Raw genomic sequence first — 26,361 nt, 5'->3', positions numbered from 1 at the left:
ATATTGATGCTTGTGCAGAGCAGATTTGCCAGAGTTTTCAGCTCCATCTGCAGCAGAAATTATGGAAAGCCTGGCAGCAGCCAGGAGTGATCTAGGCCAGCAATGATCAATAGGATCAAAGGTTTATACAAGGTAAAAAGCTCCATTTCCTGGATTTTTTCCAGAGAAATTAAAAGCAGAATGGCACACACAGGTTGTCCAGATTTTAAGTAATTTCATCTTTAACATCAGCAATATCCAGACATTGATCCCTGAAAATGGATCCCAAAGGATACAAAAAGTGGCAGCACAAAACCTGGGCTATAATTTATAGTGTTACAATCCAAAGCTTCAGTGCTACAGGAGCCACACAAAAGCCTTCAAAAAGCTTTTCCTTTGGATCACACCCAGAGGCCAAAGAGGTTTGAGAGTCACTGCTGAAGAACTAGGGACAAAAATTCAGGAATTAGCTTTTTCTGCCTGGTTTCCAGTTAAAAACAGTACTTTCAAAGAAAACATTAATAAGAGTTTCATAAATTATTGCAAAAGATTTAAAATTTTTCTTTTTTTCCTGAAAGTGTACTCTGAGATAAAGATTTTTTTCCTGCATATTTTAAGACCTTCTTCCTTTTTCTCTCACTTTTTAAGAAATAATTGCCTCACCCCCTTGATGTTTAGGTTGAGTAATTTAACTTTTACTGGGGAAAAAAGTAAAGGGTTTGTGTTTTTTTTTTTTTAATATATATCTACATTATTATTACTTTTTCTGTATTAAAATTGGGAAATTCTCAGTTGATTAATATTTAACTTAGATGCTTCTTCTACCCCCCACACAGCATTTACTGGTGCAAATGGGCTTCAAAAATTGTGATTTAGTCCAAGACATAAGAGAGAATTAAATGATGACACCACTCCAGTGCTGTTCCTGTAATAGGGAGTGTGTTCATTTAGTCACTCACATTTGTAATTCATAACAAAATATATAATATTTTTATTCTCAATGTATCACCAACTGTTTAAGAGCCAATTGTCACTAAAAAGGGAGAAACAGAGACTTGTGCAGAGCCCTCCTGTGATTGAACTCTTCAAGTGTTGACATTTTCATCAGAAATTCCCTAATTTCCTTCAGGAAAGTTCCCAACTGGGGCCACAAACCTTGCCCAGAGCTTCTCACCTCTCCTGGAATGAGCAAACAGAACTAATCTGCTTTTCATCAACAATTCAGGCTACAAGCCCTCATTAAAAATACTCCCATTAAAAACACAACGTTCCAGCCCAGCTACAAATAACTGTGATTTTCTCTGTGCCACCCTAGGATAATTCACTTGTAGAGAAACACAAAGGCAGAATTAAAACCAGCTCGTGGTCCAAATTAACCCTCCATGTATTATTTCTGCAAGACACCACCTTAATTGCAATTATGCATTCAGGGACCAACGTGACACTTTGTTCTTAATTTGTACACAGTAAAACAAATGGGGTTTTAAATGAATGAAAAAAAGTAAATATTAGTCTGTGACAAATCATAATTACAGGGTGGTCACAGCTGTTTAAATTGACTCCTGCTAGGGAATTTCAGGTTGTGACAGACACAGATTTTAATTTTTTTTTTTTTGCTGTTTGGACAGCACAGGAAGTTGGGGGGGGGGGGGGTCACTTGGTTTCTTTCAGAATTCCTTTAAAACACATTTACAGAGGTTTGGAAATCACACCAGTATTTTAGCACCTTGCTTTGCCTCAATTAATGACAACAGCACTCGGCCAATGGGATGTGGCACTTGGGGACATGGGACAGTGCTGGCCTTGGCAGTGCTGGGAATGGTTGGACTCAGTGGGCTTGGAGAGCTTTTCTGACCTGAGCAATGCCATTATTCCATTGATAATGTCTAATTTATTCCACCTGCTCCAGCCCTGCATGGAGCCAGGGAAATGCAGCAAAAATAACAGAAAACCAGGGAGTGATTTGGGTTGGGAAATCCCCCAAGATCATTGAGTCCAACACTGCCAGGGCCGCCACTGCCCCATGTCCCCAAGTGCCACATCCACACATCTACTGAGCACTTGCAGGGATGGGGACTCCAAACTGCCCTGGGCAGCTGTGCCAGAGCTGGACAAACCTTTCCAGGAGGAAATTGTTCCCAAATATCCACCCTGAGCCCAGCCTGGGGCCATTCCCTCTGCTCCTGTCCCTGTTCCCTGGAGCACAGCCCGACCCCCCGGCTGTCCCCTCCTGGCAGGAGCTGTGCAGAGCCACAAGGGCCCCCTGAGCCTCCTCTGCTCCAGCCTGAGCCCCTGCCCAGCTCCTCAGGGATTCTCCAGCTCCATTCCCTTCCCTGGACACCCTCCAGCCCCTCTTGCAGTGGGTGGGGGATGCCCCAGCAGGGAGGGCAGAGGTCTGGCAGAGCTGGAACTCACAGGGTGTTGAACATCTTTGAGACAGAAACGTTTTGTGCTGACCCCACTTTGTACATCAGAAGGTGCCACTGAGCAGCCAGTGACCTCCCATGTTAAAAGCTCTGCCTTTATGTCATGCAAGGGCAATTTTTGATTTTCCTACTCAATAAAGGCAAGGTGCCCTGAGGTGAAACCTGTAAATAACAAATCCAAGCACAATTGGTGTTAATCCTCGAGCAGGAAAATGCTGCTATGATGATGTACAAACAAAATACAGGGTGTGAGTGTTTATCTTCTGCTTGGTTTTAGAGATTAAATAAAACTTGGCTCATTCAGCTGGAACTGCAAAGGTAATTTCACTGCTGCCTCTGACAACAACTGAAACTTCATTTTCTCCTTTAAGAAGTCTCAGCACCCACAAGAGTGGGATCGATCAGGGTGAGAAGCAAAGCTGTGCTTCCCTTCCTCCTCTCCAGCTGAATCCAATATTTTCTGCTTCTATGTGCAGGGCAGTCAATGGACACATCACTGCCCAGAGAGAATTATCTGACTCAGGAGTAGGAGGGCAGGACAAACACGTGGGAAGCTCCTCATCCCAGGGGAACATCATCCAAAACCTGCTGGGCCTGGGCTGACAAGTCCCAGGTGCAAGGACTCTGCTGATCATAAACCATGGAATTCCAGACTGGTTTGGGCTGGAAGGGATTTTAAAGATATTGTCATTCCACCCCAGCCATGGGCAGCGACACCTTCCACTGTCCCAGGCTGTTCCAGCCTGGCCTTGGGCACTGCCAGGGATCCAGGGGCAGCCCCAGCTGCTCTGGGCACCCTGTGCCAGCCCTGCCCACCCTGCCAGGGAACAATTCCCAATTCCCAACATCCCCAATATCCCACCCATCCCTGCCCTCTGGCACTGGGAGCCATTCCCGTGTCCTGTCCCTCCATCCTTGTCCCCAGTCCCTCTCCAGCTCTCCTGCAGCCCCTTTAGGCCTCCCAAGGTGGCTCTGAGCTCTCTCTTGAGTCCTCTCCTCTCTGGGCTGGTCCTTCCTGATCCCCATCTTTCTGCTGGAGATTCTCACTTCCCAAATACTGCTGCAAAAAACACTTTGTGCAACATCCCCCCTGGATTCAGGGAAAAGGAGCTCAGAGGGGTTTGTGTGACTTAAACCAACTGAGGGGTAACCCAGTTATGTTAACCAGCTGATCTGGTGAGCCCCTTTGCTGTGAACTGCAGCAGCTCTGAACCTTCCTAAAGCCTTGTTCAGATTTAAACTTGGGAATAAAAGAGCCTTTGGAACAATAAATCCTTTGGAGTGTGGGTTAGAGACCCAAGGATAATAAACCTCAGGCTCATCTAAACCTTCTCTAGAGCTGGTGCTGCTCCTAATTGGGATGGATGAGCTTTGCCATGGAAGAGCTGGGGAAGGATTGGGTTGTTAAAACACAGGTTTATAGGACCCATCCCATAAAATGATGGATCAGGAACGTGTCTTGCATTATCAAATTACCCCAAGAATTGGAGTGTTTTGCATGTAAAGCTTCAGTGCTAATAACACTGTGCCAAATTAGTGGGAATGAATAGATGCTGAGTAAATAATCCCATTTTGCTGTTAGTTCCTAATGGATCTGTTGATAGGAAACAACCTCTCTATCTGTTTCCATCAGGATAATTTGATAACCCATCTGTATTAGTTAAACTGCAGATTTTGTAAACACTGAGGCCGAGTGATTTGTAACAGGAGCAGGGTGTAGGAACCACTCTCCTAAAGTGTTTTTTAAATTGCTTTGCTCGCAGCTACAGAGTTTGCCATAAAGAATGATCCCTCATTGTGAAATTTCCCAGCCTCAGGAGTGGTCCTGGAGCTGAGAAAGGGACAGGCTGATGATTTAAGACTATTTAATGCCCTGCTTGTTGTGGAACAGAGAGCTGGAGACCTTCCTGCTCTAGCAGAACACAGCACTGCAGCTCCTTAATGCCTGAAACTGGGAAACTGATTTATCACCTATTAGGTCTTATTAGATCCCATTCAGTAGGAAAAATGAACTGCTGGAGCTGGATGGCAGAAAATTAATTTGAAATAAATGTTATAGAGTCAAGCTTCTTCTGCTCTTCTCTTCAAGCCTCTGTGGCTGGGGTTTTCCAGGTTGGATGTGGGTTCTTGCAGGGAGGCACGTTGTGATCATTTTACATATTTGTAGTTTAGATTTAAAAAAAAAAAAACCCAAACATTTTCAGTGCACATCTCCTTCATGGAAGGGCAGGGGAAGGGCAGCTCTCCAGCTGTGCCAGGGTATGGGATCCACTGGGGTTTATTTATTCTAGAAGCACTTCTTCTTCCCCAGGAAAAGGAATCGCTGCAGAGCTTTTCCCACAGTTTCAGATTTTCATGAGTTTTAATCTATTGTTTAAAACTGTAAGAACAGTTTCCCAGTGCCAGAGGGCAGGGCTGGATGGGATATTGGGAATTGGGAATTGTTCCCTGGCAGGGTGGGCAGGGCTGGCACAGGGTGCCCAGAGCAGCTGGGGCTGCCCCTGGATCCCTGGCAGTGCCCAAGGCCAGGCTGGACACTGGGGCTGGAGCAGCTGGGACAGGGGAAGGTGTCCCCGCCATGGCAGGGCTGGGATGGGATAATCCCTCCCAGCCCAAATAATTCCAAAATTCTCTGACAATTCCATGACCACCAAAGTTAAACTCCCCAAAAATTCAGAACCCTGTGGGTTCTCTGGGGTGAGTATTTGCCCACACCTTTGCTGACCTTAAAAAACAAAGCATTACAATAACCTTCCTTAATTTTGCATAGAATTTTAAATAATTTTTCAGCTTTTACTCCTCAGATGCGAACTGGGCTATTTCAGCAGAGATATGGGTTAATATTCCTAGGGAAAATGGACAAATTATCAAAATGGAGCTGAACATTGCATGTGAAAATAATCTATGAGCTGACTCCTATTCTTCACTGCTGGTTGCTCACTGCATGGGCACAGGCAAATTACTTCATTCCTCCATGAATCAACTTGAACATCTGTAAGGTCAACATAATGCAGATGATCTTCCCCAGCTGCTCTGAGATTCTTCCAAAAATAATTCAAATTAATATTATTGTTGTTATATAAAACTGTCACTACAAATCTTTCTTTATGGCAAACAAAGCATCTTTGACAATGGCCCTTTAGCAAAGAAGAGCTGAAAAAGTTGGCAAAGTTTAATTTTCCCACAATGCCCAGTTGCTTGAGTAACAAATCCAATGGATGATTTTTCTGTTTAAAATGCAGGAATAAAATTCTATAAATATATTCTTGCCCATAAGATCATATTTGGCCCATTTGCCATTGATATTTGTGTGATAATTATCTCAGAAAATATTTTAAGTTACCTGAATTCAAGCCAAAAGTACCTTTAAATCGTTTTCAAGCCAGAAGTACCTTTAAATCAAACACCCAGTTAAGTAAGTGGACTGTGAATGGAAGATCAAATTTATGTGTGACTTTTAACATCACATAAAAAATAAAAATATCTTTTAGCAAGATAAATGAGGCACCATAATAAAATGTTCTTGAAAAAAGGTCATTAGAACATTATGGATTAAAATTCATAGAAAATGGAAAACCACGTACTTAATTCCTGATAAAGAAATCACTGATTTTCTTGAACCTTACTTTGGCATGAAATTTATATAAAAATTAGGTTGGAGTTTACACCAAGCTCACTCCCAGCTCTCTGCCACAGCCTCAGAATCAGTTCAAAGACTGAAGTAAAATTGAAATGCAAATTAAAAGAATCAAAACTGCAGCCTGACTAATCCCTGAATCATGGAATCATCATTGATATGGTTGGAAAAAGCCTCTGAGATCATCAAGCCCAACCATCACCAGCACCACGGTCACCACTGTCCCCAAGTGCCACATCCACAGGGCTCTGAAATCCCTCCAGGGATGGGGACTCCAGCACTGCCCTCGACACCCTGTTCCCATTTGACAACCCTTTCTGTGAAGAAATTTTCCCAGATATCCATCCTGACCCTCCTCTGGAAGAGTCTGAGGCCATTTCCTCTTGTCCTGTCCCTGTTCTCTGTGAGCAGAGCCCAACCCCACCTGGCTGCTCCCTGTCAGGGAGATTTAAGGACCAGCAAATTCTTCCCTAAGCCTCAATAATATCAGGAAATATCATGCTGGTGTTTATTTTCACACCACTTGCATGCAGAAGGATCTCTCACCCTCCTCACATCCCTGCTCTCCTGTGCTCCAGGGTGGGCACTGACCCCACCCCTGCCGAGAAAACCCCTCAGATCTCTTGGAGAGCCCTCAAATGGAACTCCAAACCCTTTTCCAACACTTACCATGGTACATCCCCTTGCAGCAGCCCAAAGGCAACATCTGTGTGGACAACTGATGTCCATTTTCTAGAAGTCTGTGTCTGTCAGAGCCTGCAGCACACCCCAAAATGAGCTGCATCACATTTCAAACCTCGGCTGCTTGCTTGACATCACCGTGGCTTTACTGCTGGCATCCCTCCTGACACCTGCACTATCAATTCTCCAGCATTGTGCCTTGAAATACCTGAATTCTGACATTAAATCTGTCCCTTTCTCAGCCTTCCTATAATTCAGCCTCCCAGATCGACTGAAGAACTCAAAAAAAAAAAAAAAAAGGGTTAAAATTTAAAACCTTCACAAATCATGTCCTTCTTAACCCAGTGAATTTGCATGGCAGAGTCTGATTCCTTGAGAAGTTTTCCTGCATTTCTGTTGGATTCCTTGCCAGCCTTCAAGCAAAGCTCCTGAATACTGGCTCAGGTATGTGCAGACATAAATTCTTGCAGGGATGGGCAAGTTTTACAAGTTGTTGCTTCTTTTTTCTTTTTAAACTTTTTCAGCAGATCTTTGTGCTGCTTTTAAGATTTCTTTCACATCAATATAATTCACCAAAATCTCATTACAGAAAAAAAGAGAAGTATTTACACTGAGTTACTGATAAAAGAGAAAAAGACATGAAATTATTCACTTGCACCATCTTACTTCTGTATCTGGGAAATAAATTTAAAATAGGATAAAAACAACTTGTACAAAAACGTTTACAGCTTTTCACAGAGCAAGGAAAAACCACCTTTTTCCCCCTCCAATGATCCATAGAGTAGGACACTGAGCACAAATTCCATCCACTCTTTTCAAGACCTGGGCTTTCATTTCTTCTTTCCTTTTACTCTCTGAGCTGTCCTGACCCAGGTGTAAATAACCAAAGTGCAGACCCCAGGTGCTGCAGCCTGGATTGAGGGGATGAGCTGCACTTTGTGTCCCTCCCCTGCCCCCGTGCTCTCCTCCAGGGCAGCTCAGCAGCCTCAGCACTTCTCCCATCCCAACAGCACTCCCAGAGCCAGGGGATTTATGATTCAGGGAAAAAAAGGAATGTTTAATGTTTTGTGGGCTGGCAATGGACAAAACAAATCCTTAGTGCAGCCAAGGAGAGCTCAAGGACACAACGTTCACCTGGAAACCCAGAGCCAGTGCTGGTGAGTGAATTGCAGAATATCACTGCCAGGAAAAGTGTTATTTTCATAAACATGACATTTTAATTATCCTGTTAATTGCAGATTAAAAGATTTGCATGGTAGGGTAACAAGATCTCATAAATTTAGGTTTGAAATGTAAGTATGTGTAAACAATACATAGATATTAATCTAAGAAAAACTAGGCACACAGGGGAAAAAATGGGTGGCCAAGATTCAATTCTTAATTTTTTTTTTCTTTTGTATGTTATAAAAGTTAATAAAAAATTAGGATCATTGTTGGATCCCAGCTTGGATGAGCTGTTGAACAACCTGGGACAGTGGAAGTGTCCCAGCCCATGGCAGGGGGTGGGATGAGGAGGGATTTAAGGTCCTTCCAACCCAAACCATCCTGGGATTCTGTGACTGTACCATGAGCAGTTTGCTCATGCACTCAACAGCTGAAACACAGCACTCAGAGAGTAACAAATACATACATTAATCAAAGCACAAGCAATTAATCAATATCCAGAAGGGGGAAAAGCAACAAATTAAACATAAATCAGAAAAAAATGACCTAAAAAAATGCCAAACAAACAAACAAGCAAAAAACCCAACAAAAGTCAAATTATTCCCAGTGACATCTGAAGAATTTGAAGGGAAATTCAGATCCACACAGTGATCAGATCAGTAACACACTGAAATGGCTATCACTGTGTTCCAGTGGACAAACAGTGGCTAGCACTAGAAAACCTCTTTTTCTGCTGTTGGTGTATCCTAAGTTCATCCTTCACCCTGAATTTCCTAATTGATGCACCAAACTTAATGATACAAAACCAGAGAGTAACACAAGATTAAACCCTTACAGGGTGATTTTCTCTCAAAGCATAAGGAAACCAAAAACCATGTAAATCTCCTTTTTTTTTTTTTTATTTTAAAAAAGGCTTTTTCAGGATTGTTCCTCTGCAGCCTAAAGCTCCTGACAGAACCTGCAGCATTCCCAAATCCAGCCCTGGCTCTGTAAGATGTATTGCAGTACTTACATCCCAAACAGGCTTATTCACTGCATGGAGAGAATTCATTTATTATTAAAGAGCACTGGGGAGAAGGCAAAAAAACCCTAAAACCCTAAAGGAAACTGGTCCCTTATCACTGCAATTTCATTTATTAACACAGCTAGAAATGAGCTGGGGGTAACTCTTTGAGTGCATGGACAGGACAAGACAGGACAATAGGAAATGTCCTCAAGGTGCACCAGAGGAGGGGCAGGGTGGATACTTGGGACAATTTCTTCCTTGAAAGGGTTGCCCAGCCCTGGAACAGCTGCTCAGGGAAGAGGTGGAGTCCCCATCCCACAGAGGGATTTCAGAGCTGTGTGGATGTGGCACCTGGTGGCCTTGGTAGTGCTGGGGAAATTGGACTCGAGGGTGCTGAAGGGCTTTTCCAACCTACACTGAAGTACAGCTCTAGGACTCTGTGCATTCATCCTTCCTGGCCATGGACAACTGACACATTTACAGCCCCAGGAACATCTGCCACTAATCAGATGGGGGAAACAGAACCTTCAGCTTTTCCTAAGAATCACAGAACCACAGAATCCACATTGGTTTGGGTGGGAAGGGACCTCAGAGATCATCCCACCCCACCCTGCCATGGCAGGGACACCTTCCCCTGTCCCAGGTGCTCCAGCCCCAGTGTCCAACCTGGCCTTGGGCACTTCCAGGGATCCAGGGGCAGCCCCAGCTGCTCTGGGAATTCCATCCCAGCCCCTCCCCACAATTCCTACCCAGTATCCCACCTTATCCTGCCTTTCTACAGCTTAAGGCCATTCCCCCTCCTGTCCTATTCCCTAACCCAGTGAATCTCTTCCATTGCACAAGAACCTGCCCTTGGCACCCACCAAGCTTTCCCAGCATTTATTTGTATTTATCATATCTATCCACAAAATACAATCCAGCCCCTCTGGATTTTCAACTGAATGAGCTGAAAAACTTGGAAAAACCTCAGGTGCCAGTCAGCCTTGTCTCATCTGAAGCTGCCCATCTCAGGTTAATTGTGGTGCATCGTTATCTCACTCCACGTGCCTGCCATGAGACGTCTCTGACAGACTGAACTGAGCTTCCCCAGATCTGGAGATTAATTTCCATGATCAGCGAGTCTTGGAGCCATTCTGCTCATCCCACACCCACATCTCTGCCCAAACCCCACTCCAGGGTGCCTTAAATCAACCCCTTGCTATTTATCAGCTCTAACAAACCTCTCCCCACGTTAAATCAAGGCGAGCGCTGCGTTTCATCCATCACACTTCTACAGGGAGGATTTCTATGTCAGAACAAGGGAACAGCTTTAACAGAAACATGTAAGTAGAAGGGACTAGATATTTTACAGCAGAGAGAACAGAGAGCTCTGATACAAAACTCCATGTACGGGCAAAGTTTACAAATTTCAATCAAATCCAGGTTAAGCACAAAATGGAGGAGTCGGTCACGTCAGGAGAACCACGGCAAAAAATGCTGAATGCAACGCTGGTTTTGCACTCTGGCTTCAGTGGAGTCCTTATTTCCTACCAACTTTCAGACCAAACAAATTAGCAATTCATGCTACAGATGTCAGAAGTTATAAAGGAAATTAATGCAACAGTCGAGCTGAAATGAGACTGAGGAAAATGCTGTTATTTTCCCTGTGGACTCGTACGTCCACACACCGAGTTCTGCTTTGTGAAGATAATATCCAGAAAGTGCTCAGCAAAGCTTAAAAAGTAAATATCTAAACCAATTTTTATTTTTTTCTAGAAATGAACATGAGTTTTGGGTTGAGGTTTTGGGGTTTTTTTAAAAGATCTAATATTGAAGGATTTGATGTAAATTTGTCATTGGCAATACTCCAGTTTTCTTATAAGGGGTTTTATTCTATGACTTCTGACTAATGCAAATGATAAGTCTGAAATCCTGACTAACAGAGCAACAAACTCAGTTCTAAGCTAGAAATCCAACAACTACTGCGTTGATGGGACAAGGGAAAATGGCATTAAGCAGAAGGAAAGTAGATTTCTATGGGATTTTGGGGGGAAATTATTCCCTGTGAGGGTGGGAGGCCCTGGCAGCTGGGGCTGCCCCTGGATCCCTGGAAGTGTCCAAGGCCAGGCTGGAGCCGCCTGGGATAGCAGAAAGTGTCCCCACCCATGGCAGGGGGTGGAAAAAGATTCTTTTTATGGTCCCTCCCTATCCAAACCATTCCATGATTCTGTGAAATACGAAGCACAGCACAGGATGGAAATCCAGTGTGGAATCTGCATATTCACACAAAACAATCAACAGTTTTAGTCTATTTCCAAATTTCCTATTAGCAGCTCTGATGTCAGAATTTAAAGCATACTTTCAATGCTGGATGAATAAATCTCATATGCCAGCATAAATTTTTCATGATTCCTTCATAAATTCCTCATTTCTTGTTGTCAGTTGTCTTGGCAGAAACTAAAATATAGGAAGCTGTAAAAACGTCGATCTGCTTTAATTAAGCCAACTGCCTCCTTCCAGTGGTGTTGGACAAGCCCTGGGTGAGGCTGCAGATCACCCAGAACACAAAGCAAGGAGTGTAAAGATCAACACAGGGAATTTCAAACCCTGCCTCAGCCTGACTGGTTGGTGATCATCTCACAGCTCCTTCCTTTTCTAACCCAACCTGAGTTGTGAGCAGCAAAGCAGAGAGGAGGATTTTCACCCCCTGCAATCAAGAGGCAAGAGTTTACTACAATGGTGCATTTTTTTCATTAGGCTAGGTCAGAAAATAGTAAATCAAAACAGGAAAAATGCAGCAATGGAGTACTGCAGACAGGTCTCATGCCCTCAACATGGGCATGGAACTGTGGGAGCAAGTCCCCAGGAGGCCACAAAGGTGACAGAGGGTATGGAGCACCTCCAGCACAGAGACAGGCTGGGAGAGCTGGGACTGGTCAGCCTGGAGAAGAAAAGGTGGTGTGGAGACCTCACAGCACCTTCCAGGAACTAAAGGGGCTCCAGGGAAACCAGAGGGACAATTCACCAGGGACTGCAGTGATGGGATGAGGGGGAATGGGTACAAACTGCCAGAGGGCAGGGTTAGAGGGGATCTTGGGAATTGGGAATTGTTCCCTGGCAGGGTGGGCAGCCCTGGCACAGGGTGCCCAGAGCAGCTGGGGCTGCCCCTGGATCCCTGGCAGTGCCCAAGGCCAGGCTGGACAGTGGGGCTGGAGCACCCTGGGACAGTGGGAGGTGGAATGGGATGAGCTTTAATGTCCCTTCCAGCCCAAACCATCCTGTGGTGCCATGATTCCATGCAGAATGAGAATCCTCTCATCAACAGACAATCACAGCAGAGCTGAGCACGGGCTCTCCAAGGAGAACCAAACTCCCCCTCCTGAGCTTTTCTCTATGCTCTTCCCAAGGAACACAGCGCCAGGTGATCCTTGAGATGCCCTTCCAGCGTGGGATCCTAGAATTCCATGCTATATTCCACATCCATTGTTCAACAGACATTCCAGAAGAACTAAGAATGGGTCCCTCAAGGAGTACCAAGGCCCCACTGCTCCCTCAGCAGTGTCAGAATATTTTGAGGGGAAAAAGAGGCTTTGGACAAACTGGAAAAGATGAAGAATAATTCTTAAAGAACCTAAAATCCTTAAATTCTGTTAAAACACTGAAAATCACAGGTTTATGAAGAACAGAAAACTCTGGAACTCTGGCTAGGAAACATTATTTTCAGTGATACAAACACTGGCAAGTGCTAAATGCACATTTCTAAGTCTAAAAAATGCTGCACCAAAACAGGAAAGTACAGCTCATCATGACACCAAATATAAGGTAATAACTGTGATTCATATCTCAAAGATGGAAATATTTTTCCTCAAGAAAACTTTGTCCTCATTTTCCTCGAGGAAACACAAGTGAAGTGGTTGTAGAAGGAACATGTTGTCAAAAATAGTCTGACAAATAAAAAGTTAGTCTGTGTTCAAGAGGAACTTACAGAAAACATGTTTGGTTTTGACAGTTGGCAATTTCACTTTGATTTTTAAAAATGAAACGTGGTTTCTGCATGAGAAGATGCAAAACAGTCCAGAAGGAAGAACATGAGACAACAAGTGTGGGAAGGAGAGTGAATCCTCACAAAGCCATTCTAGTATCACACCTCCCTTAAAAACCTCACTGACGCAAACACACAACTGAAATTCACCCCAGAAATGTTTCTGTTTGTACATCTTTATGAGGGAACTGTCAGAAATTCATCATTATATTCTCCTGCATCTTTTTTTGAGTACTTCTGTTACACCTCACATAGTGCAGACGTGACCAGGCCAGCTACAGACAAATCATACAAAGTAATTACATTTTAACAGTCAAACACAGAGAGGGACAAACCCAGGGAGTGCCTGAGCCTCAGAAGGAAAATTCCAGCATTAAGAAACACAGAATGTCATAAAGGTGATTATTTTGTTAACACAGAACCCCCGTTCCTCTGACTGATAGGAACCAAAATACATTTCCACGTGGAAGATGAGAAAAGAAGAAATGAAATTAAAAACTGGAGGGTGGAGGGGGATACAGCTGTTGAAGCTTTCCCTGCTTCCTGTGCAGTTTGTCTGTCTGTCCATCCATCCATCCATCCATCCATCCATCCATCCATCCATCCATCCATCCATCCATCCATCCATCCATCCCTGTGAAGGAGGACTCTGCAGGAGCCCATCTGGTGGACTCAATTCCCAGAGGTTTTGAGGATAAGCTGACTCAGCCCATGCTCTGGTGCATTTCAGCGTTCATGTCCCAGAGGACTCCTCCTGCCCTTTGCATTCCCAAAGTGCTGCTGCAGCTGCACCCCAGGTTTCCAGCAGGCAGAGCTGCAGCTGTGGCTCTGCACCAGCTGCAGGAGTCAGGGGACACCTGAGCCAGCAGAGAGCTGCCCAGGCCAATTAAACCACCCAAAACTTCACAAACTGAGCCAGGGCATGATGCTGCACCACAGGAGTGCTCTGGCTTGTGGAGAGGTGGCTCTGTCACCACAGAGCTCCAAAGGGAATTGGAGCAGAGATGGGATCAGGAATCAGGGGCTCCACTTCAGCTCCTTCTCTCTGAAGCCACTTGCAGAGAGAGAGAGAGAAACTTCTCATGCCACTGATAACCACAGTGACCTGAGAACTGACAGTTTTCCCACCTTCTGCAGCAACCATACATTATTATTTTTTCCTTTTCCTGGAGTTGCTGGCAAGCAGCAAATACCTCCCACAAAGGGCAGGTGGGTGCTCTCCCCAGTCTCCAGGTGAGAGCTTAGGGAAGCTGAAGCCAAGCAGGGGTGGGGAAGGTCAGAGCAGGAACAGCAGAGGCATTTCCAGAGCGCCTGCGTGCTCTGGATGCAGGCTGGGAACATGGACAGGCTCAGGGGAAGATGGAAGGTGCAGGGGAAAGCCCTTCCCACACATCCAGGACAAAAAAATTGAAAAAGCTGGGAGAGTAAAGCTTCTGTCCTAGGAAGAGCAAATCCAAACAGATCCCTGAACACTGACAGTAAATTCCCTTTGCAGCTCAACAGGCCTTTGGCGAATGTTTATGCACAAGGAATTTAAAGAAGGAAAGGGTTTGCCTTTAATATCTTTCATGTTATTGCTTTGAACATCCCAAATGAAAAACATGCTGGAAGTTTAAAGTTCAGCCACTCAAGGCACAGTGTGTGCCTCAGGATGGATATTTCCTAACACCAGTGATAATCAATATCCATCACCCATATCCTAAAGATGCTCTCATTTTGGTTAAAGCTAAAAAATCATGAATTTACCTTCTCAGTTCAGCCTGTTCATCCCAAGATCTAGAAATATCTCTGGTTTACTACCTGCAAGTGCCAGCTTTCCTGTAACACTTCTGATGGAAAAGGAGAAACATCCATCAAGAAAGGCTGAGCTCAAGCTCTGCCTGCAATGCACTGAGAGATGACTTTTCAGTGCTTATATTCAGTGATATAAACCTTCAAACTGGTGATAGCCAATGATCTGACACCTCTTTTCTCCCTAAATATGCTTTAAACTCTTCCTGCCCTACAATCACCCATCTGTTATGTCAGAGCATGAATAATTTCCTTCTTTAAAAAAAAACACCTCCAGTTCTTTCTGTGGTGGCTGTGCTTTCTCATACTCCCACTGTAAAAGCTTGTTTTCTAGAATATGTTCATGAAATATTTCTGATCCTAAAATTTAATAACCCCAGAAAAGGCCTTGCTGGCTTTTTAAGCATCGAGGCTGCTGCTCTGAGAAGCCAAAATGCTGCACCATTGTCAGTCATTGAAAAAGATGAAAACTCAGAAAAGGAACATGTTGGCAAGGGAAGAGCAAGTAGGGGTTTAGGCATATTTCACCCAAATTGTATTAAATTAATAATTGGGTTGGACACTATTCTTGTGAATCATAAAAAAAGAATAGATTAAGAGCAAACTACTATTTTAGAGGATGTACAATATCTCTGTTTAGCCAAACTGCTCTAAGTGCTGAAAATCCTGAAGTCACTCATTGATGGTCAAGACCACAGAATTTCAGTGCAAAGCTCACTACAGAAATCTGAATTGCAGACTAACAGCCAAAAATGCATTTAAGCCTGAAAATAATATCCAAACAACCATTTTTTATTACTTTTTAAGACTGAAATATTGGGGTTTTTTTACAATACTGGAAAAGATGAATAAACCCCGAGTGGGAAAAAGCAGCCCATCCCTGGGCATTTTTAAATGGGCAATGGTAGTAACAGAAATGATGCTGATGTGGAAAAAGAATGATTCAAAGTGAAAGCTGCTACACCTTCCCTGTTAAAAATAAACATCACGTGGTGTTAGCTTTGACTTGGTAAAAATGGAGCCTTGCTTTGGGATTTAACACCTTCAGCTTTATTTAATTAGCTCCTTCACTCTGCTGCTTTTATAAGCACCAAGTGTTCCCACATCGTGCTCATGCTTTACATCCTGTGCTAAAAATGTCCCAGAATGTTCAGATTTGGGGCTGTGACGTGGAAACCCTTCCTGGGGGGGTTTAGTGTGCACAAAATGAGCACTCAGGGCACCAGAATTCCAATTAATAACTGCAATACCACGTCCAGGTGGGTTTGGGTGCTCAGGCAGAATGCTTTTCCCTTCCACCACAGAATGGGATCATTCAGGATGGAAAAGCTCTCTAAGATCATTAAGTCCAACCTGGCATTCCAAAGCCATCACTGCCCTGTGTCCCCAGGATGCTCCATGGTCTTTGGATTCCCATCACCAAATGGCACCATCATCATTTCTCGCTCTTGGCTTTGGTCACATGTCCCAAGGATCATTTTTCCTGTGGGAACCTACAGAGGAAATCTCCTCTGGGTGGTCCCAAGGAATGGGGTACTGCAGGCACCAAAACTGGCTGTAAGGAGCCAGGAAAAGCAGAATAAAGCTGGAAAAGTCCCCAAAGCTCCATGAAATGAGAAAGCAAATACTTGGATGCAGCTTCATCCCAAACACCCACACTGGTACAATAATGTGAATTCAAATGTTCATGAGCTCATCTTAGAGAGAGCTAAACTTTGAGTATCTACTCACCAGGGCCTCTGGAGTGGGCTCAGGCAGCAGTGGGGAAAAGAACATTAGCATCACAAGATAAAATGTCAAATTTAAAATGACAGTTAAGGGTTCTTTTCAGTTGTAATTAGGAAATTGTAAGAAAACTTTAATTTAAAGGAAGGTTTACACTAAGGATCTGTCTGAGGAAACGTAATCTGCCAAGGGTTTCTGCTGCTCCTGAAGTAATTAGAGCACAAAACAAAAACCAAAAACATGTAGCAACACTATTATCCATCATTTATGGCACAATACATTGAATTCTTCTTGTTTAATTTGATAAAAAAATATCATAAAGCCCAAATTGATAAAGATATTGGCTGCTAAAAGGCTTCTGAGTCCAATCATCCCAAAGTATCTTAATGTCAACTCATGTTTAGATTCCAGAAGGGAAAATAATATTGGAATCATTGTGTTCCATTTGAAATTACTTTGGCAAGGCTTCTTCAGGTCTCAGTCAGCTCTCAGCAGAGAATTACCACAACACACAGGCTAATAACCTCTTACAGCTTTCTTTCTAAACAATGTGTTAAACCCAGCAGTTCTCAACAGTGTCAAGATGCAAGTTGGGAATAAAAAAAGAGGGCAACTAGCCAAACAAAGGAGTTGGCTTTCCAAGGATCCTGTTAAAAACAAAGGAAACCAGACATCCACAGCATCCTGTGGGTGATGGTTCCAAAAAGAGAGGAATAAAAAGCCATTTTCAACATCCTCTTGTTTTTTCTTAGCGTAGCAGTTGAGGCACGCTGGCTCTTGCACTGTGTGAAGATCCCGTGCCCCATTTTTCTTTAAAATATCCCATTTCTGAGCCACTCTGGAAATGACAGACTGGCAGGTGCCTCTTAACTGCTTGTGACTTTAGAGCAGGTAAAATTCACCAGGGAACAACCAGCAGGTGTTTGGGAGGAGTAGCCACTCCTACCTGTGATTCCCTGTGGAATATCCTCCATGGAAAACCCCCAGCAGTAACATGGGATGTCCCCTGGATTAAAGATTACTCTAAATAATAGTGACAGGATGAGAGGAAATGGCCTCAAGTTGTGCCAGGAGTGGTTTAGGTTGGATATTAGAGAAAATTTTTTCATGGAAAGGACAGTCCAGCAGGGCAGTGATGGACACACCATTCCTGGAAATGTTCACAAACTGTGGATGCATCATTTGAGGATGAGGTGGTGCTGCTGGGTTGGTGCTGGACTCTGATCTCAGAGCTCTTCCCCAACCTCAACAATTCTATAATAAACCCAGGGATTCCTTCAAGTTCCCCAGCTTTATAAGACACATGGAGCACTCAAAAGGTTTTGAAGGGATTGAATTTCTCCCCAGTCCAAGGAGAACATGCAGCTCACACTCAGGAATTTTCCAGGTCTAAACCTCAGCACTATCTCACTACCTAGAACTTTGCAAGGTGCTAAAACCAGCAAAAATTTCTTCTTTTAACAGAAGATGAAAAAAAAAATCTCTAAAAAACCCTTTGTTCACCTTTTTCCCCTTGAACTCAAGAACAGCAGCAGTTGGGATCATTTTATCCCTCTGTGTTTCTTCCCAGTGCAGGGAGAGCTGTTCCCTAACACACAGTTCTTTGCTTCCAAGTCACTGGAATTTTCTTGCAGCAAAACAAAGCTGAAGTGTCACGGGGTTGCTGCTGAGCAATGAAGGTGGAGCTAATGCTGCACAGTGATGTTTTGGAAGCAAAGTTAAAAGCAAGATGTGCTTTAGGATGAAGAGGACCTGCAATAGCCTTCTGATTTTACAGAGCTGCTGTAGCTCCAGGATCTCCATTCCTGGCAGGACACCAAATCCCATCCACCTTTAGGGACAGGAAAATGTCTGTCAAGGGAAGCACAATAATAAAATCCAGAAAATAGCAGTATCACAGTGGATGCTGGACATGGTCACCAGCCCAAGCCCACCTTGCTGCAGGAAATCTTCCCAAAAACCCAAGATGGCTCTGAACATAAGAAAACCATAATGAGGATGATACAATTATCCAACAAGGTAATTATTTTAGTGCTGGAAATCATTATTCTGCCTCTAGACCACAGGAGGGATTAATCATGACCCAAATCAATGGAAGGAGTGCTCAAAAAAGGAGCAGATGGATTTGGGAGAGCTCACATCTCACACCCACATCCCAAGATTGGCAGCTTCACCAGGTGCTTCTCAGAATCCCAGACTGCTTTGGGTTGGAAAGACTTTAAATCCCATCCCATTCCCACCCCTGCCATGGCAGGGACACCTTCCCTGTCCCAGGTGCTCCAGCCCCAGTGTCCAGCCTGGCCTTGGGCACTGCCAGGGATCCAGGGGCAGCCCCAGCTGCTCTGGGAATTCCATCCCAGCCCCTACCCACTCTCCCAGGCAACAATTCCTTCCCAAAATCCCATCAAACCCTGCTCTCCTTCCATGACTTTTCCATCACAAATGATGGCAGAAATTAAGGAAAAAAACAGATAATGAAATCCAGTGGGCTGCCCCAAGTGCTCATCAGCTCTCACAGCCACACCATTATCAATATTCCACCAATGCCAGGAACATCTCAACTCCAAAGGCTGGCAGAAAACCACCTGCTATGGGGTGGAAATCATCAAGGGAAAAGAGCAGCTGCTGAAGAATATTCCTTCAAGGAATCTCAGCTCTTTGAATAAGAAAATACCCTGTTATTTCAAACACAGTCAAGTATATTCATTTTCCTCCCAGGTGCAGTTAATTTGACAGGTACAATGCTAAAGCAAAAATCCTGCAAGGTCTTTCCTGAAAAGGTCAGTACATTATGCAACGGGGTTTTATGGACAGCAAAAAAATTCCCTCCTTCTACAGAAATTTTCGATGATTTATCAATGTGAATTTGTGTCTTTTATTCCCAGATGAAGAGGAAACTTTGGGGCACACGAGTTCATTTTGAGAGCTGGTTCCTAAGGAAGTTCCAAGCTTTGAAAATTGTTGTCCTTGGTCTATACATGGGAAATCATGGGAGGTTTTTCTATACAGAGAAATATTCAGCACTAAAGAAAAACAAAATTGCTCCCATTTGAAGTCTTATTGCATTCCAGCCCTGAATTAAATTATTTGATTGTTCAAGCTGCATGTCTGGACTCTTAAACTTTCTAAGTAAGCAGAGTCCTGTAGAAAATGCATTAATAGTCAGGAAAAGTAGCAGCAATTCCTTCTAATCCAAGCTTTTTGTACTGTTCAAACTCTTCTTGAAACAATGCATCCCTTGGCCTCCTAAAACATAATTGCATTTCAAACCCTTCCTTCATCCCAACTGCAATTTGGAAATGTAAACCAGTTACCCTATTCCACTAAAACATATCTTGAGGAAATATTTAAGTGATCAGGGCCCCAGTTATAAACTTGGAATTTCAAGTAACATCCAATAATCATAAAATTGAGTGGTTAAGGTTGGTAAAAAACCTTTAAGGTCACTGAGTCCAGTGTTCAACCCACCTTGTTACAGATGTTTTTGGAACATTTCCAGGGATGGGGACTCCACCACTTCCCTGGGGAGTGCCTGACAACCCTTTCCATGAAAGAGTTTTCCCTGATCTCCAATCTAAACCTGCCCTGGAGCAATTGAAGGCCATGAATAATGTCTTTGAACATGGAATTAACACAGGCTTGAACCCACAAAGGGATTTGGGAAACGAAAAGCTTTTTTCTGCTTTTTAAAGCTTTTTTCTGCTCCCTCCACCCCAATCCCAAAGATTCAATAATACCTGACAGGCTGTGAAACTGGGGTGCCCTGCTTTTCCTGCAGTTTGTCAGGATCTTTGCCATCCTTCTGGCCTCTTTTCCCCTGTTATGAAAACCACCCCTCATCCAGCAGGAGCTCGGGATGGATTTTAAATCAGAGCTTTTGCACTTGCACTCATCTGATGGATGCGACTTGACTGGTCAATTATGTAAGTGCAAAGAGCCTATTTTCATACATTTATTAAAACCATCCTGCTTTTGTTTCCATAAGCCTGCTTCCAACCCAGCACAATATCACCATTAAGCCAAATTTCCATAAGCTAAACCCAGATTTTAGTGTGGCTTTGGGGGCCTTGTCAGGAAGGATAAACTCAGAGGCTGCTGGTGAAGGTCCCGAGCTGCACAGAAGTTGCTGCGGTTCCTGACGCACGTCAGGGTTTGCCCACTGCTGATGGATGGTCACAAACATCACTGGAGGTAATTCTGAGAGCACAGCACGGATCTGACAGGTACTGCTATGACAACCAGGCAGCAGAACTGCCTACATTTCCCTGGAAGCTCCAAAAATAAACATTCCAGGACATGTTTATCCAGAGTGGCTCCCCAGTCCTTTGTCCTCCTCTTTGCAAGGCTTTTTTTTGGCTTTTCATACAGAAAATTCATCGAGATTCTGGGCTGCTGGGCTGGGTTTGGGTGGGGTTGAGGGCATTTTCTTCATGGAAGGTGTGGGGTGGTGGTTTGGATTTGTGCTGGGAACAGGGGGCAGAATATAAGAATATTTCTGTTGCTGCTGAGCAGAGCTTGGGGCTGTGACAATTCCCTGAGGAGCTTTTCCAGTGCCCAACCATCCTTTGGGAAGAGTCTTCTCCTGATATCCAACCTAACCCTCCCTGACACAACAGGTAACACCCTCCAGATTCCCTCCCCAGGCCAGCTCTATTTCCTCTGGGAAAAAAACCAATGGAGACAAGAAACCTCATTTTCACTGAGAGCATCTCATCCCTTTCTCCCTGACTTCAAAAGGCAAAACAAACAGGTATTTTATGTAAATGTGGACATTAGAAACAAAAAATAGAACAGCAAACATCAAATTCCTTTTTCATAGGCAACTCAGCTTCCACTGGCACAGCTGCAGATGAAAGTAGCAGCAACAAATTAATATATCATAAGGTCTTACCAAAGGAACTGAATTGTCTCAAATGCCAAAAGTAAGACCAAAGACTAAATTATTTTCATTTACGGAACCGTAGGGAGGAATTGCTTTCATGTTCTGAGTTATGTGTTTAGGAGGAACCTAAGTTTAGCTTGTCAGCTTCTGACAAAAGTTAACAACAATTTCTAAAACATTTTGGAATCATTTCCAAACATGCTTCCGATGGGGGAAATGGAAACAAGACAAAATCACAAAATCCCTGCCTTTTTGTGTAACTGCTTTTACAGCTCCAGCTCCTCGTGTGTGCTTTCCTGGAGGTGCCTGGAATGAAGAATCTGCCTCCAAAGCACTTCCCAGCCCTAGCCAGAAACACAGGAAAACTCCCTGATTGCTTAAAACTATTAAATACAAATATTGTGGCTTGAATAGGAATAACTCTTCCTGAAAATGTGGGCACAGACAAACCCAACAACAGTGGACAAGTATCCTAAAAGGAATTTAGGGTTACATTTCCAGCTCCTCCTTACAAGGAGATGTTTCAAAAGTGCATTTAATGGTCCCTTATCCATCTCTCTCATCCCTCAGTGGTTTTTTTCCACCTCCTTTCCTTGGATATTGTTGTTTACAGTAAAGCAGGGGCTGATCTGGACCAAAATTTGGAAGTGAAAGGAAAAGCCACTGCATCAGTTTGAATATTCTCTTCTTTTACCTCCAAAATGCTGATCAGCCACCTGCAAACCAATGCCCCCTTGAACACACTGGTGGCAATTCCACCAAACAGCAAACACCAATACCTTGGACTCTGAAGCAACAAATTGCTTTGCTAAAATGAGAATTTTACTTCATTAGACAAGTCAGTAAAAAAATATTGTACAACAAAAAGGAAGAACTCTCTTGTTAGATATGAAGATTTGTTGTGTTCATTTTGGCATGAAAGGTGGGAACAGAGCATGGCTCCCTGAGGTGATGGGATGTGATCCTGCACTTGAGATGTGATCCTGAACTTGGGATGTGATCCTGAGCCTGGCACAGCAAAACTGAGAGGCAGAAAAGAGAGAGGACCCTGATGTTTTCATGCACCAGGCAGGCAAAGTTTTCAGAATAATTTCTGTCAGTATTAATGAGTGTGCAGAACTTTTATATATATAATATATATATATTTCTATATATTTATCCCACTGGTGAAGGTCAAAAAATAGAAAACTAAATTTGAACGAAACTTATATTTGCAAATATTTCCTGTAATCCAGTTGTTCACAAGCATTTCTCCCTTTCCCCTCTTCCTCCATGGCTATAACTTTATCTCATGCAGAATATTTGAAGCCACTGCTTAATCCAGAGTATTTTAATCTGGAAGCAAAGCATTGCATGGAGAGGAGCTTTAGGAGAAACTTCCTAAGGAACTCGTCTAAAAGAGGAGTTAGAGCTCAATTTTCCATTTCTTTTTCCCATTGTTTCACACTGCCAGATACATTCCATGCAGGAAACAAATGGAATTATGGATACATTTAAAATTTATTCCCTTGATTTGGTTCATGGCACACAATCTGCCCAAGGAGATGCTTTCAGAAACAACACAGAATTGCACATTTGGAGTTATTTCTATGGAGGGGATGCCACAGCTTTAAAAGACAGAATTTGTTCTTAAATTTCATCTGGTTTTCTTCAATAAAACTTTATAAGGGTGGAAATAAATGGAGCAGATGGACAAAACAAGGTATTTTACAATGCAGCTTTCTGGGCTAGGAAACCACGTTAACTCCAACAGGAAAAATGAAAAGCATGGAAATCAACAGAGAACTTCTAAAGGAGCTGGTGCAATGAGGGAATTAGGGATGAACAACCCCCCTTAGGACATCTGAAGATCCTCTTCAACACCAAAAAGACTGAAAAATGTTTTTGTTTTTAACTTTAAATACTACTCAGAGTCAGGAAGAATCAAAGATCATCAACACATCCCATTTCTGCTTCCTCAGGACTCCATGTACAGCATGGAAAAAGAAAAGACTATTTTTAAGGAAAACCACAGGCAGGGAAAGGTTCTTTTTGTACCTTTGCTCTTTCATTTGTTTGGCCAGAATTTCACAGCGCCAAATAAAACCCAAGGTGAAATCCCTACCCAAGTGAACACTGAGAGGTCACCTGGCAATAATGTGAAGAGCACACAATTCCAGACTGGTTTGAGTGGGAATGGACCTTAAATCTTATCCAGTGCCACCCCAGCCATGGCAGGGACACCTTCCCCTGTCCCAGGTGCTCCAGCCCCAGTGTCCAGCCTGGCCTTGGGCACTGCCAGGGATCCAGGGGCAGCCCCAGCTGCTCTGGGCACCCTGTGCCAGGGCTGCCCACCCTGCCAGGGAACAATTCCCAATTCCCAATCTCCCATCCATCCCTGCCCCCTGGCAGTGGGAGTCATTCCCTGTGTCCTGTCCCTCCATCCTTGTCCCCAGTCCCTCTCCAGCTCTCCTGGAGCCCCTTCATGCCCTGCCAGGGGCTCTGAGCTCTCCCTGGAGCTGCTCCTCTCCAGGTGAGCCCTCCCAGCTCTCCCAGCCTGGGTCCAGAGAGGCTCCAGCCCTACAGCAGCCCCCTGGATCCTGTCCATGAGCTCATTGTCCCTCCTGTGCTGGGCTGACACAAGAACACTCCCTGCAATACTGACCACACTGTAATTGCTCTGTCTCCACTTAGCAAAGCCAGTTAAGGCATTAATAATGTCCAAACACAAACCTTCCCAATCCTGTTTCAAATCTCTCCCAAACTTCAGGAACCTCAGAGTTCTCCTGTTCACAGGAAACACGTGCTGGGAAGGTTTCCCTACACCTCCAACACAGCTCCCAAGGCACCCAGAGTTGCTGAAGCAAAACCACTTTCAAAATTCATAAAAAAAGAAATAAATCCAAAGAGCTTCAGTTGTTCCTCATCAGCTCTCAATGTGGTCCTTATTTCAAACACCAGGTGCTTCCCAAGCATTCCAAAGCAGCAGGAAGAACCCAAAGATGGCTCTATTTCCTGACTCCTACTTATTCAGAACAGATTTTATTAGGGAGTTAAGGAGACTTCAGAAGCCAAGATGAAAGTTATGGTGCATTTTTATAAGGAGAGCAGGAGCTGTGGTTCAGGATTTTATATAAGGAAATGCTGACAACTTTACAGCCATGGTAGCTTCCAGTAAATGCAGAAGAGATTTCTCCAGGCAACTGGTAAATATAATGTTTTTCCCTTATACTTTCATCTCAGTACACATAAAAGCATTTGACACACTTAATAAAATGTCACCAGCATAAAACACCGCACAAAGGAATGCTAAATAATGACAGAACTGCAATTATTGGGGAAAAAAAACGAGCATTAGGAACATTTTCAGCCTCTCTCTACATTACTGGAGTGATGGAATTTGGATTTAAAAGCTTTCTTAATTCTTCTTGTAACACCAATGAAAACAATCCTGGACATACAACTCCATACAACACCACCTAATGTGAGGTCATTTGCGAAACATGGAATTCACCCTCCAAAGAATAAACTGAATTACTTTAAGATATGGATAGAAAAAGATGTAATTCACCCTCCAAAGAATAAACTGAATTACTTTAAGATATGGATAGAATTTTACTGCACCTGGAGTCAGCTCCAAAATCCAGGCTCTCAAACTGACGCCACCCTAAATTTTAGGTGGCCTCCAAGAGCCCTAAACCAGGCCACTACAATGCTCCTCCAGAGCCAATTGTTCAATAATTCTTTGCATCAGAGGAGGAGGAGAAGGCAGGGCAGGCTGGCTGCAATTGCTGTTTCCAGGCAACCCCAGAGTAGTGGTGGAGCTGCCGGCTCAGGAGAGCTCTGGAGCCTCTCCCTCTGCGCTTGGGAGAGCTCTGGAACTTCTCCCTCTGTGCTCAGGAGAGCTCTGGAACTTCTCCCTCTGTGCTCAGGAGAGCTCTGGAACTTCTCCCTCTGTGCTCAGGAGAGCTCTGGAACTTCTCCCTCTGTGCTCAGGAGAGCTCTGGAACTTCTCCCTCTGTGCTCAGGAGAGCTCTGGAACTTCTCCCTCTGTACTCACTTGTTCTGCATCATGTTCATGATCACCCAGTCGAAAGGATAGACGTTCTTCCCAATCAGGTTCTTGAACATGATGAATGTCTCCATCAGGAAATCCTAAAAGAAGAAATAATATTTGGAGACAATCGGACCAAGGAACTCCAAGGGGTGGTGGCAGTTATTGATGACTGCACTCCAAAGGGGTCTTTGTGCTCTGCTTCCTCAAAAAGACATTTTTCATAAAAACACACCTAAGTCCTACTCAAGCACATTTTTACATGATGCCCCTAAATCCTACAATAATTCCATTTCAGAAATTATAACCACAGAAATCACACATTAAAGTAACCCATGGTATTCATCAAGGTCAAGCATTGGTTCACCAATTACCCAAAGGAATTTTTACTGGAAAAAATATCTTTTTTTTTCCATACTATGGACAAAACCTCTCAGTTCCTTCGTGTATTGTGACACACCTGTCATGACACACTCTTGGGAAGTTGATAAAAGCACATTGGTTCATGGAAAGAGGAAAAGAACCAAGCTAAATATTTATTTCACTCTTAGGATTGCACTAATACTCCCTAAAGTCAGGTGATGAATAATCCCTCTCTTCATGGATATTCTCCAGAAACTGAGATTATTTATCTATTAAAATAAAAACAACTTCCAGCTCAAATAATCACCTCCACCTGGGGCAGAGGACAAAAAGGGTTTGACATCCCAAAATTGGGAGGAACCCTCCCCCCTCCCTAAAGGGAGCAGCAGGAATTGCTTCTGCAAGTGAAAAGCTGCCCAAGAACAAGTTAATTTAACAGCACAAACCAATTTATTTCCACACAGTTATAAACACACAGTTCTTTGGACCAGAAACTTTGTGTACTTTACAATGTAAATCATCTCCTACAATTTGGGAATCTGTAATTGCTATCTAACAATTTCAGTGATATCAAATGCTGCGAGAAAGATAAAGGGGAAAAGGGAACTTCATGCAGAAAGTCCTTGATCCACTTCACACAGAGATAAAAATGA

The 26,361-nt window shown here is 43.6% G+C and overlaps 1 protein-coding gene across 4 annotated transcripts in view; it reads right to left on the bottom strand.

Annotated features, from left to right (window-relative positions):
- The window catches only part of DOCK1 (dedicator of cytokinesis 1), a 273,196-nt gene that overhangs the window by 90,093 nt on the left and 156,742 nt on the right, over positions 1-26,361 (bottom strand). For all 4 annotated transcript variants that reach the window (XM_084210278.1, XM_084210275.1, XM_084210277.1 and 1 more), the window contains exon 29: positions 25,352-25,446. In XM_084210278.1, coding sequence (XP_084066404.1) covers positions 25,352-25,446 — 95 coding nt within the window. The remainder of the gene's footprint in view (positions 1-25,351; positions 25,447-26,361) is intronic.

Source organism: Fringilla coelebs (assembly GCF_963513975.1).
Source record: "Fringilla coelebs genome assembly, chromosome: 8".
In the NCBI taxonomy this organism is placed as follows: Eukaryota; Metazoa; Chordata; class Aves; order Passeriformes; family Fringillidae; genus Fringilla; species Fringilla coelebs.
This window is presented reverse-complemented; position numbering and strand designations above follow the sequence as displayed.